The sequence below is a fragment of the Salvelinus fontinalis genome, chromosome 27, assembly GCF_029448725.1.
Source record: "Salvelinus fontinalis isolate EN_2023a chromosome 27, ASM2944872v1, whole genome shotgun sequence".
NCBI lineage: Eukaryota > Metazoa > Chordata > Actinopteri > Salmoniformes > Salmonidae > Salvelinus > Salvelinus fontinalis.
This window is the reverse complement of record NC_074691.1, coordinates 25,117,251-25,130,241: the sequence shown is the minus strand read 5'-3', so window position 1 is coordinate 25,130,241 and position 12,991 is coordinate 25,117,251. Positions and strand designations below refer to the sequence as shown.

Sequence of the window (12,991 nt, the reverse complement as noted above, 5' to 3'; positions counted from 1 at the left end):
GAACGGGACCGCCGAGTGCTGTAGTGCGTAAAAATCGTCTGTCAAGCGTCAGCTGGAGTGGTGTAAAGCTCCCCGCCATTGGACTCTTGAGCAGTGGAAACGTGTTCTCTGGAGTGAGAAATCCCGCTTCACCATCTGGCAGTCCGACGGACGAATCTGGGTTTGGCAGATGCCAGGAGAATGCTACCTGCCTGAATGCATAGTGCCAACTGTAAAGTTTGGTGTAGGAGGAATAATGGTCTGAGGCTGTTTTTCATGGTTCAGACTAGGCCAGTGAAGGGAAATCTTAACGCCACAGCATACAATGACATTTTAGATGATTCTGTGCTTCCAACTTTGTTTCAACAGTTTGGGTTAGGCCATTTCCTGTTTCAGCATGACAATGCCTCTGTGCACAAAGCGAGGTCCATACAGAAATGGTTTGTCGAGATCGATGTGGAAGAACTTGACTGGCCTGCATAGAGCCCTGACCTCAACCCCATCGAACACCTTTGGGATGAATTGGAACGCCGACTGCAAGTCAGGCCAAATCGCCCAACATCAGTGCCTGACCTCACTAATGATCATGTGGCTGAATGGAAGTCCCTGCAGCAATGTTCCAACACCTAGTGGAAAGCCTTCCCAGAAGAGTGGAGGCTGTTATGGCAGCAAAGGGGGACCAACTCCATATTAATGACCATGATTTTGGAATGAGATGTTCAGTGAGCAGGTGTCCACATACACTACATAACCACAAGTATGTCAAAAGTCAACATTTTATGTCAATTCTATCGGAATGTCCTGTAATGTTGCGTTCATCTGGAGACACGCGAACAGACTCCTCCATCTTGTGTCTTTCTCCTCCAGGCTATGGGTCAGTGGTGCAGATGTACCCAGGAGGAGGTCCTGAGAGGGCGGGGTTAGAGAGCGTTGGCTTCCCCTCCCACTTCCACGATACGCTCCATGAGTTTCCCATCTGTCATGTCAACGCACTGCTGGCAGGGACACTGGACACGGAGGCCAAAGACATAGACGTGGGTGTGTGGAATATAATCCTTTGACAGACCAACAATTTAATACTGTCTCGTCTATTGAATTGATTGATTTATTGTCACAACTCTAGATGCTGGACAGGCCAATGGAGACAAGTCCAACCTGACCCAGAGAAAGCAGAAGGCAGCCCAGACACAGAGGACAGGGGCATGGAGACTAGTACCAGTACAGACCCTGCCGAGGACAAGGAGAGACAGGAGAGGGAGAAACGGAGAGAGATCAGAGTATGACAACACATAGTTAAGCAGCAAGTTGTCTCTGTTATTTGTCACACTTCCTGGTGCTTGTGTGCTCCAAAGATTTCAACGGTGTACAATTGAAGAGCAACTGTATGTTGTGTTTCAGGCCCAGGAGAAGAAGGTGAAGATGGAGGAGCAGAGGAAGAAACTGCTGCTGCAGGGGAGGAATGCTGACGGGTGAGTCTGTTATTCTGTCTCGCTCTCACCTCTGTTTTAATGATACTAAGTTACAGAGTGAACTCTAAACCATTAATGTGCTGTTAGTAGACATGTATAAGCAGTAATAAACAGTATAACAGCTTTTTGGCACTAAGATTACATACCCCTGACACATGAGTTAGTTTCTGCTCTGTTGGTGTTGTCTTGCACTGTCTGAAATTAGTCAAACATGTCAATGTTAACATCTTCATGTCAACACAAGCAACAAAACAGAAGTGCTTAGTAGTAATCTTGATCCGAAGTGAGATAGGTGTGAGATGTCTAGTTAAAGATGATTGATGTTGGGGCTGCAGCAGATGTCATCTGATCCTGTGTTTATTGATAAGTTTGTCGAGGATTGGGGAAACTCATGTTTCCAGGTAGTCTACATCCCTAGTATGTCTCTACACCTGAGTTCCAATACTTTCAACAGGCCTTCTTCCATCCTCCCTCCTTTGAAGTACTCACTAATCTCACCAAATTGGTTAGTTGAAAGAGTTCTACTGTCCAGTTCTACAGTATAATATCTCTGGTTCTTCTCCTCAGGTTGGTGATAGCCAGTCGGTTCCACCCCTGTCCAGTTCTACTGGGCCTCAAGTTCCTCGCCGCCTTCAAACCCTTTGTAGTGTACTCTCAATACAAAGAGGTATGCATCTGAGTGTTCTCTAGTATGCTTCCTAGTGTGCTCTAGTGTGTGTGTTGTGTATTTAATAAGCATATTACTGTTATTATTCTTTCTAGTAGACCCTAGTGTACTGCCGTGTTCACCCCGGTCGTGTTCACCCCGGTCGTGTTCACCCCGGTCGTGTTCACCCCGGTCGTGTTGTTATTAAACTCTTGTCATTTCCGTCTCTTTCTGTCTGTCTCTTTCTGTCTGTCTCTTTCTGTCTGTCTCTCTCCCACAGCCTCTGATAGATTGCTATACAAAGCTCAGGGAACAAGGCGGAGCGGTCAGCCTGCCTGGATCAGACATTACCAGGTATAAGCCTCATCAAACTGTACAACTGTCTCTGTGGAAACGTCCATGTTTGTAATACCAGCACTACCTCTGACCTCACTGTCTCTGTGTGTAGGTGTTGCCTAACAGGACGCACCCTGTGCTGCTGATGAGTGGGGCGGGGGTTACCTCCTCTCCGGGACGACCGTTACTACAGATAGACTAAAGCTAAGACAGGCTCAACTACAGCAGAAGAGCCGGCCACAAAGAGACTGAAACTCAGAGACAACAGGGGGATGACACTATTGAGGGGTTTTTAGACACTATTGTCTAATTTAAATCATTGATGACTTGATTTACATGTACTTGTGGAGGTGGGGATAGAATCACTGAAATGTCTCTCCCTCCTCCTGCTACCAGTTATAAACGATCATGGTTGTTATTCAGCCCTGGAGCTGCTCTGCAAAGCTCTAAGCTCCCAAATCTAGCATTTTGTTTGTATTTGATACTTTTTTAGCAGAAAGTGCCATGATGTAAAGCAGCCATTTGCTATCACAGCCTCCTTACTGTGTTGCATTAGTGTGAATTTCAATAAATACAGTGCTGTTAAAATACTATTACTCTTGATAACCAACTGCGTTCCTGAGGTATTCAAATCCTGAGATACGTGTTAGTTTTGGTCCCAGAATAATTCATTTTATTAAATGCAGACTGAACAAACAACCATTCAAAAGTTTGAACAAAACAGTGATGCGTACTTTAATATATAGATATCCGGACAAATTAGCAAAGCATCTACTTTATCTTTATACTATTATATTATACTTCTATATGAACTAAACAGTCTCTTTTGAGAACATCAACATTTCACAGGTACAAGGGTTAACACAGCAGAATTTGCAGCAAGGCTCTTGGATGTTGTAGTTTTTTTTTCGGAACTCTGACGGGTCAGTCTACAGCTCTCTTTTTAGTCTTTTGTTACTATCTCAGTGTGCTAACCTTGTGTATCTTAGCATCCCTGTCTGCATGCTTCTGCCTGTCTATCTAGTCACTCCTGTTCTCATGCATCTTCTGAGATATCTGCTGTAGCTCCATGTCCATAGCTGCTATGTTCTCCAACTCCTTCTCCTGAAAACACAACACACACACACACAGAGAAAGCGTTATTACTGCTAAATACACTGAACAAAAATATAAATGCAACATGTAAAGTGTTGGTTCCATGTTTCATGAGTTGAAATAAAAGATCCCTGAAATTTTCCATACGCACAAAAAACAAAGTTCTCAAATTTCCTGCACAAATTTGTTTACATCCCTTTTCGCAAGCATTTCTCCTCTGCCAAGATAATCCATCCACCTGACAGGTGTGGCATATCAAGAAGCTGATTAAACAGCACGATCATTACACAGGTGCACCTTGTGCTGGGGACAATAAAAGGACACTAAAATGTGCCGTTTTGTCACACAACACACTGCCACAGATGTCTCAAGTTTTGAGGGAGCATGCAATTGGCATGCTGACTGTAGGAATGTCCACCAGAGCTGTTGCCAGAGAATTGAATGTTAATTTCTCTACCATAAGCCGTTTGAGAGAATTCGGCAGTAGGTCCAACCGGCCTCACAACCGCAACCGCAACCACCTCCAGCCCAGGACCTTCACATCTGGCTTTACCTGTGGGATCGTGTGAGACCAGCTACCCGGACAGCTGATGAAACTGGGTTTTGCACAACCAAAGAATTTCTGCACAAACTGTCAGAAATCGTCTCAGGGAAGCTCATCTGTGTGCTCGTTGTCCTCACCAGAGTCTTGACCTGAGTGCAGTTCGGCGTTGTAACCCGCTAGAGGACAAATGCTGACCTTTGATGGCCACTGGTACACTGGAGAAGTGTGCTCTTCACGGATGAATCCCGGTTTCAACTTTACCGGGCAGATGGCGAACAGCGGGTATGGCGTCGTGTGGGAAATGTTTTCTGATGTCAATGTTGTGAACAGAGTACCCCATGGTGGCGGTGGGGTTATGGTATGGGCAGGCATACAACTACGGACAATTCCTGGAAGCTGAAAATGTCCCAGGTCTTCCATGGCCTGCATACTCACCAGACATGTCACCCATGGAGCATGTTTGGGACGCTCTGGATCAACCTGTACGACGGCGTGTTCCAGTTCCCGTCAATATCCAGCAAACTTCGCACAGCCATTGAAGAGGAGTGGCACAGCATTCCACGCACCACAAACAACAGACTGGTTTTCTGATCCACGCCTATCTTTTTTTAAGGTCTCTGTGACCAACAGATGCATATCTAAATCCATAGATTAGGGACATCTAAATCCATAGATTAGGGACACATTTATTTATTTCAATTGACTGATTCCGTTATATGAATTGTAACTCAGGAAAATCTTTTAAATTGTTAGATGTTGCATTTCTATTTTTGTTCAGTGTAGCTTCATTTTGGCCTCCATCCAAGGAAGAAAGAACACATAGGTATTTATTCTGTAAAAGTGCAAGCCTTTCAATTAAACCCCTTGCTTCTGGAATCTGACTCCCCCTTAATTAGCCACTGCTTTCCCTGGATCTTAATACAGTCAATAGTGTAGATATTCCCACTACCGGAGTCCCATTGTAGGGGATGCTGCTGCAGTGTAGTCTGAAGACTGTCAGGATGAAAAATAATACTCTAGAGTCATCCATTCTCCCCCTCCCCATTTGTATTTCCTCGCTCCAGAGCAGGTGGTATGATAGAGAGTTTATACCCGGGCCGGCCACTATCAGCTCTTATAGTGGTGGGTTGTGAGGGGATGTAATAACTTCGGTTTTGGTGCAATCGCTGCTGCAGCCATGAAAACCATGCAAGGGAGAGAGGAAAAAGAACAGCCTTTTTCTCTGCAGCTAGATGCACATTCTCTAAACTTGTGATTTTATTGCTTTCAGATGAATCCCACAGTGCAGAGGACACCATTTCTTTCAGGGACACACATCTCTTGTTTAGCCTACTATCTCTCATCACTGTGAAGACTGTCAGTGCCAAAGAGTTGCAGAATAATATATTCATTACATTATTAATTTGCTTAGTGAGCCACCACCACTATCTAGGAAGACATGCCTGGAGTCAAAGGGCTTTTCTCTGTAGGCATTTGTACCTGCGCTCATTCACACACAGGCTGTTTCCATTCTAGAATATCACGGCTCATTTTGAGTTGTGAAGCCTCAACCCGAGCCAGGTCTCCTAGAGATAAACATATGGCTTCTGCATGGTTATGTAACAGAGAGGGTATAGTCACTTCCCACAGCAGACTACAGAGAGGTTAGAGTCTCTTCCCACAGCAGACTACGGAGAGGTTAGAATCTCTTCCCACAGCAGACTACAGAGTGGTTAGAGTCTCTTCCCACAGCAGACTACAGAGTGGTTGGAGTCTTCCCACAGCAGACTACAGAGTTGTTAGAGTCTCTTCCCACAGCAGACTACGGAGAGGTTAGAATCTCTTCCCACAGCAGACTACAGAGAGGTTAGAATCTCTTCCCACAGCAGACTACGGAGAGGTTAGAGTCTCTTCCCACAGCAGACTACAGAGAGGTTAGAGTCTCTTCCCACAGCAGACTACAGAGTGGTTAGAGTCTCTTCCCACAGCAGACTACAAAGAGGTTAGAGTCTCTTCCCACAGCAGACTACAGAGAGGTTAGAGTCTCTTCCCACAGCAGACTACAAAGAGGTTAGAGTCTCTTCCCACAGCAGACTACAGAGTGGTTAGAGTCTCTTCCCACAGCAGACTACAAAGAGGTTAGAGTCTCTTCCCACAGCAGACTACAGAGTGGTTAGAGTCTCTTCCCACAGCAGACTACAAAGAGGTTAGAGTCTCTTCCCACAGCAGACTACAGAGGTTAGTCTTTTCCCACAGCAGACTACAGAGGTTAGAGTCTCTTCCCACAGCAGACTACAGAGGTTAGAGTCTCTTCCCACAGCAGACTACAGAGGTTAGAGTCTCTTCCCACAGCAGACTACGGAGTGGTTAGAGTCTCTTCCCACAGCAGACTACAAAGAGGTTAGAGTCTCTTCCCACAGCAGACTACAGAGTGGTTAGAGTCTCTTCCCACAGCAGACTACAGAGGTTAGAGTCTCTTCCCACAGCAGACTACGGAGTGGTTAGAGTCTCTTCCCACAGCAGACTACAAAGAGGTTAGAGTCTCTTCCCACAGCAGACTACAGAGTGGTTAGAGTCTCTTCCCACAGCAGACTACGGAGAGGTTAGACTCTCTTCCCACAGCAGACTACGGAGAGGTTAGAGTCTCTTCCCACAGCAGACTACAGAGTGGTTAGAGTCTCTTCCCACAGCAGACTACAGAGTGGTTAGAGTCTTCCCACAGCAGACTACAGAGTGGTTAGAGTCTCTTCCCACAGCAGACTACGGAGAGGTTAGAGTCTCTTCCCACAGCAGACTACGGAGAGGTTAGAGTCTCTTCCCACAGCAGACTACAGAGTGGTTAGAGTCTCTTCCCACAGCAGACTACAGAGTGGTTAGAGTCTCTTCCCACAGCAGACTACAGAGTGGTTAGAGTCTCTTCCCACAGCAGACTACAGAGTGGTTAGAGTCTCTTCCCACAGCAGACTACAGTGGTTAGAGTCTCTTCCCACAGCAGACTACAGAGTGGTTAGAGTCTCTTCCCACAGCAGACTACAGAGTGGTTAGAGTCTCTTCCCACAGCAGACTACAGAGTGGTTAGAGTCTCTTCCCACAGCAGACTACAGAGTGGTTAGAGTCTCTTCCCACAGCAGACTACAGAGTGGTTAGAGTCTCTTCCCACAGCAGACTACAGAGTGGTTAGAGTCTCTTCCCACAGCAGACTACAGAGTGGTTAGAGTCTCTTCCCACAGCAGACTACAGAGTGGTTAGAGTCTCTTCCCACAGCAGACTACAGAGTGGTTAGAGTCTCTTCCCACAGCAGACTACAGGGAGGTTAGAGTCTCTTCCCATAGCAGAGTACAGAGAGGGTAGAATCTCTTCCCACAGAAGACTACAGAGAGGGCAACATCCAATATTGGACTGGTTCATCATTTTAATAGCTTGAAAAAGTTTTTTTTACTTCAATATAAAGCAGGATTGTGGTGTCTAAGCGCATGAAACATCCAAAACCTTGTGATATGTCATCTTTCAAGATATATTTTCTGAGAAGTTTAAGAGGAGGCTTATGATATGGTAATTCACCATTGAATTGTTCTGTGTCATGTTTCATAAAGGTTATTTGTGATGGTCAAATGTTACCTCCTCTGGGGTTAGAGATACGCTCCTCTTCTTTTCCTCATCCGCCGGCTCTGATTGGCTGGCCAGCTGGTGATTCTTATAGGTCAGCAACTTCACCAGTTCCTCCATCTTAGCCAATCAAATCACATAACACTTTAGTGTATTAAAACATTTCTGTACAATTAAAAATCTAATTGGAAACAATTGATAAGCATCATGATAGATTAATATAGATCCCGCTTTAAATGAGGTGCAGCTTATAAAGGCTTCATAAAGCCTTCATGAACACTACATACATGTGCCACAAATCAATCATCTATAACTGTATGTCATGCTCTATAAAGGGTTCATAAATGTGGCATAACTGTGTGACCTAACCACCAATGTCAAATATGACATAAACCTGTGCTTTTTAAAAGGTGCCATAAGCATCGCTTAATAAAGGCTTTATGAATCATATTAAATTGAGGCTTCACAAAGCATTTATAACCATCTTGGTAGAGTATTGCAACGCCGGGATAGTGGGTTTGATTCCCGGGACCACCCATACATAAAACTGTATGCACGTATGACTAAGTCGCTTTGGATAAAAGCGTCTGCTAAATTGTAAATGTTATATTACTCTAAAACAATTGTAGGATGGCCCAACCCCTTCCCCAATGAAGGTTTATGTGTTGGTCCACTAGATCTTCGTGTATTTGGACAGAGTGTCTTGGAAGCAAATTAGGTGTAACGTGACTAACGTGACTTCCTTCAGCACAACATGTCACCCTTTATAAAGCACATGTTAATATCACATTTGACATAGTGGGTTATGTCACATTTGACATCGGTGATTGTCACACAGTTATGCCACATGTATTAACCCTTTATAAAGCATGACATACAGTTATAGATGCTGTGTAACACATTTATGTAGCGCTTATAAAGGCATTGTGAATGCTTTATGAAGCCTTTATGGACTGAACATCATTTAAAGTGGGACCTTAATATATAAACGAGTAAAGAACAAGAAAAGTGATTGAAAAAAATAATTAAAATAGCTCAAACTATACAAACTAATACAGCAGTAGTCCAGTCTAAAAATGTAGGTTATAATAGGTTGTACATAGAAACCTTATGCAATGGTGTGTGTGGGTCTGTGCTTCTCTTCCACCAGGCAGGGTGGTAGTATCCTCTGTAAACCCAGGGAGAACGTTTCTCATCCACCTCGCCCTCCCCCAGGAGACGACTCTTCTCTGCCAGGTACCTGTCACACAAACACCAGCACAACCTATACTCAGTGCCAGTTTCCCGGACACAGATTAAGCCTAGTCGTTGGTCTCAAAAGCATGTGTCTAAAATGTCCTTTGGTAAAAATTGTTATGGTTGAAGATTTATAGCCTGGAAAAAATATGAATATATAGATACACACCTCAGAGTCTCCTGCCTATCCCTCTGTCTCTCATCCTTCTCGACGTCTCCATGCCTCTCCTCCTCATGTTCGTCCGAATCGCTCCTTCGTTCCTCGTCTTCCTCCTCTGAGGAATCCCCATTGCGTTTGTGATGCTTCTTGTGGTGGTACCTGTGAGTTGGTTTCCAAATCCTCTTCTCTCTCTCATCCTCATCCTCCTCTATCTTCTCCTTTCCATCTCCCAGACTCCAGGACTCTTGGCTGCGTTCTTCATCTGGCTTCTCTCTCCCTTCTTCTGAAAGCTCCTCATCACGTTTGTGGTGTTTTTTGTGGTGGTATCTGTGTGTGGGCTTCCAGATTCTCTTCTCTCTGTCCTCTTCCTCCTCTTCCTCTGACTCTTCTGATCTCTTTTCCTCTGATTCCTCGTCCGATGAGTCAGCACCTCGTTTGTGGTGTTTCTTGTGGTGATATCTGTGTGTGGGTTTCCAAATTCTCTTATCTTTCTCCTCTTCCTCTGAAGGATCTTCACTGCGTTTGTGGTGCTTCTTGTGGTGGTACCGATGGGTGGGTTTCCAAATCCTCTTCTTTCTTTCCTCATCATCCTCCTTTCTCTTTTCTTTCTCATCGCCCAGACTCCAGGACTCTTGACTGCGCTCTTCGTCTTCTTCATCTCGTTTGTGGTGTTTCTTTGGGGTGTACCGATAGGTAGGCCTATATCTCTTCTCCTTCTCCTCGCCCAGACTCCAGGATTCCTGACTACGTTCCTCTTCTGGCTCTTCTCTCTCTTCCTCTAAACCCTCTTCATCTCGTTTCTGGTGTTTCTTTGGGGTGTACCGATAGGTAGGCCTATATCTCTTCTCCTTCTCATCGCCCAAACTCCAGGATTCCTGACTACGTTCCTCTTCTGGCTCTTCTCTCTCTTCCTCTAAACCCTCTTCATCTCGTTTCTGGTGTTTCTTTGGGGTGTACCGATAGGTAGGCCTATATCTCTTCTCCTTCTCATCGCCCAGACTCCAGGATTCCTGACTACGTTCCTCTTCTGGCTCTTCTCTCTCTTCATCTAAACTCTCTTTGTCTCGTTTGTGGTGTTTCTTTGGGGTGTACCGATAGGTAGGCCTATATCTCTTCTCCTTCTCATCGCCCAGACTCCAGGATTCCTGACTACGTTCCTCTTCTGGCTCTTCTCTCTCTTCATCTAAACTCTCTTCGTCTCGTTTGGGGTGTTTCTTTGGGGTGTACCGATAGGTAGGCCTATATCTCTTCTCCTTCTCATCGCCCAGACTCCAGGATTCCTGACTACGTTCCTCTTCTGGCTCTTCTCTCTCTTCATCTAAACTCTCTTCGTCTCGTTTGGGGTGTTTCTTTGGGGTGTACCGATAGGTAGGCCTATATCTCTTCTCCTTCTCATCGCCCAGGCTCCAGGATTCCTGACTATGTTCTTCGTCTGGCTCTTCTCTCACTTCTTCAGAAACCTCCTCATCACGTTTGTGATTGGGTTTCTTATGATGATACCTGTGCGTTGGTTTCCAAATCCTTTTCTCCTTCTCGTAGTTGAGGTCCCATGACTCCTGGCTGCGATCTTCGTCCTCCAGTGTCTCTCTCTTCTCCTCCACAGACTTCAGGAGGTCCTCAATGTCTTTCACGTCGGCCCCTGGTGCCTCAGGCTCAGGTTCATGTTCTTTGCCCTCTTCATGTGTCAGCACCTCATCACTTTTTTTCTCCACAGGTGCAGCATGTTGGGCACCTGTAGAGGGGGTGGAAGAAGAAGAGACACTCAAAGGGCATTCAATAATGTGTTGACAATATCCACAGTGTCTACTACTTTATCCTTGTCTCATGTTGTCCAACTCAAGCCCCACTGCAAGTTCCCCCTCAATTCAAACATTTCAGAGACAGAAGAGCTACTCGGAGGCACTGGCACTTTTTTCCAGCACTGCACTGACACCTGATTCAACTAATCAGCTACTCATAGACCCTTGATTAGTTCATTTTGGTGAGCATTGTAAAATGGCTCTCAACAATATGTGGGAAAAGCCCAGGCATTATCTGTCTCCCATAACAGCATATTTAAATTCAGTAGAATTTCCATCAATACAATTTCCATCAAGAATTTCCATCAATACAGAAGCAAATGCTAATTTAGGTGTCTCTACTCATGTCTCCTCAGCTGGTTGCCAGGTTGTAGCTCTATAGCTCTGTTCTCTGTGTTAGCCGAAGCCCCACTGAGTCCTATGACCTACAGTAACCCTGTGTAATATTACTGTCAAGCGAGAGGGTCCACTCCTGTCAAAATCTGTCCACACAGGAATACAGCATTAAGCAGACCGATAAGCAGATCACCTGCCTTCCAGCCTTTGGGACAATGACTCCCATTGTTAGGGCGGAGACAAGACCATCTCCTCATTATATACAGTACTGGTATCTCTGGTTGTACTCATTCTTTCACCATCTCTGCCTCCAGTCAACACGGGGCTGCATCTCAATAGTCTAAAGTGGCTTCATCTGCTTGTCTCCTTTCCTTCATTTCCATTGACATTACAGAGAAAGACAGGCAAAAGTGATTTATTGGTAGCATCATGGCAGACCAACATTTGACATTTTATTCATTTAGCAGATGCTATTATGCAAGCAACTTACAGTTGGTACATTAATCTTAAAATAGCTAGTTGGGACAACCACATTTTTCCTTGAAAAAGTAGCTATCCGCAAAGTCAGTGCTGGTGGAGGGGCGGGGGATGGGTGAGTCAAGTGCATGTGTTAGTTTATGAAAGGCAAGTGCAAGGTTCATTAACTCCAGTCTTGTAAACAAACACTGACATCATATTGCTTTCACAGTTTATGAAATTATATATTGCTATCTTTTCAAAATCATTCCTATATGCTGCCTTTGAAATACAACAATTAGTCATGTAAAGACTGCTTGCCTGCTTTGAGAATATCTTTGCATTCCTGATCCAGAGGGTGAGAGTCAGGTTTAGTCAACGCCTTGGACAGGACCTCAACCAAGCACCGTGTTACCTAGAAAACAGTAACAAGCAACCTGTTACAACATTAAAGCGTACAGTGCAATTTCCGTTATATAATAATGCTATTTCTTTTTAATATGAGTTATCCAACAAGAGACGAAAAACATTTTGCGTACCACATCCTCTCGCTGTCGTTCTTTTCCAACGGGAAGTGATAGATTTTCTGTAAATTTGTGACAAAATGGGTCAGAATGTGGTTCTGTGTTGAAAAAATCTTCTCCATAACTATATGATATTACATTAGATTTAGTTTTGCAAAATAAATATGCGATATAGATGAGCAATTATAAAAACATTACTCAAGAAGATTAACAGAGAAAATGCACCATACAATGCATGACTGACTACTGCATGCAACTCTCTCTCTCAAGCAGTGGCGCTCTCCGTGGTGCTGAAACGCGCTACAATACACGCAAGCCCTACAGTACACGCACAACGAAACACATTGAATTTACCAATAGCTTACCTGCAAAGAAATACGCAACCACAGCAAAAACAAACACAAGTTTCATCATAGAAGACTTAGATTTTCTCCCCGTAGAAATGACCTAAGAAAGAGCTGATAAATAAAGCAAAAAGTCTAAACACATCACCGCCAAGCCAGCTCCCGTTCTCCATCCGCGTGTGTAGGAGCGCTTGTGTGGGATCTGCTGCGGTAGCTGGACTCTTGTAGTCTGAGAAGTAGAGGGAGGCACACCATATATCAGGACTGAACTGGAAGAGGTGTAGGAGGGATGTGGACGTCACCTGCGTCATTATTAGATTAGATCCTAGTTAAAAAGGCAATAGCCTACAGCAAGACGTCAACAGTCGTTTTAATAAAGTGGTTTGAGGAATGCAACAACTGGCACCCCAATTCTAAGCTGTGTCAGTGGATTTACATCAGGCTAGTGGTCAGCAATCCAGACTTGGGTGCAAAACAAGAAG

General features: G+C 44.7%; 1 protein-coding gene and 1 pseudogene across 1 annotated transcript; one reads left to right on the top strand and one right to left on the bottom strand.

The window, feature by feature from the left end:
• Nucleotides 1–775: 775 nt before the first annotated feature.
• LOC129825656 (tRNA (adenine(58)-N(1))-methyltransferase non-catalytic subunit TRM6-like) lies at nt 776–3,020 on the top strand (annotated as a pseudogene).
• Nucleotides 3,021–3,076: 56 nt separating this feature from the next.
• Nucleotides 3,077–12,756, bottom strand: LOC129825347 (trichohyalin-like). The gene is made up of 7 exons (XM_055885373.1): nt 12,531–12,756; nt 12,181–12,227; nt 11,963–12,056; nt 9,060–10,782; nt 8,762–8,894; nt 7,667–7,774; nt 3,077–3,534 (listed from the first exon to the last, which is right to left on the bottom strand). The coding sequence occupies exons 1-7, from the start codon at nt 12,577–12,579 to the stop codon at nt 3,451–3,453; spliced, it is 2,238 nt and encodes a 745-aa protein (XP_055741348.1). The 5' UTR covers nt 12,580–12,756; the 3' UTR covers nt 3,077–3,450.
• Nucleotides 12,757–12,991: the final 235 nt, after the last annotated feature.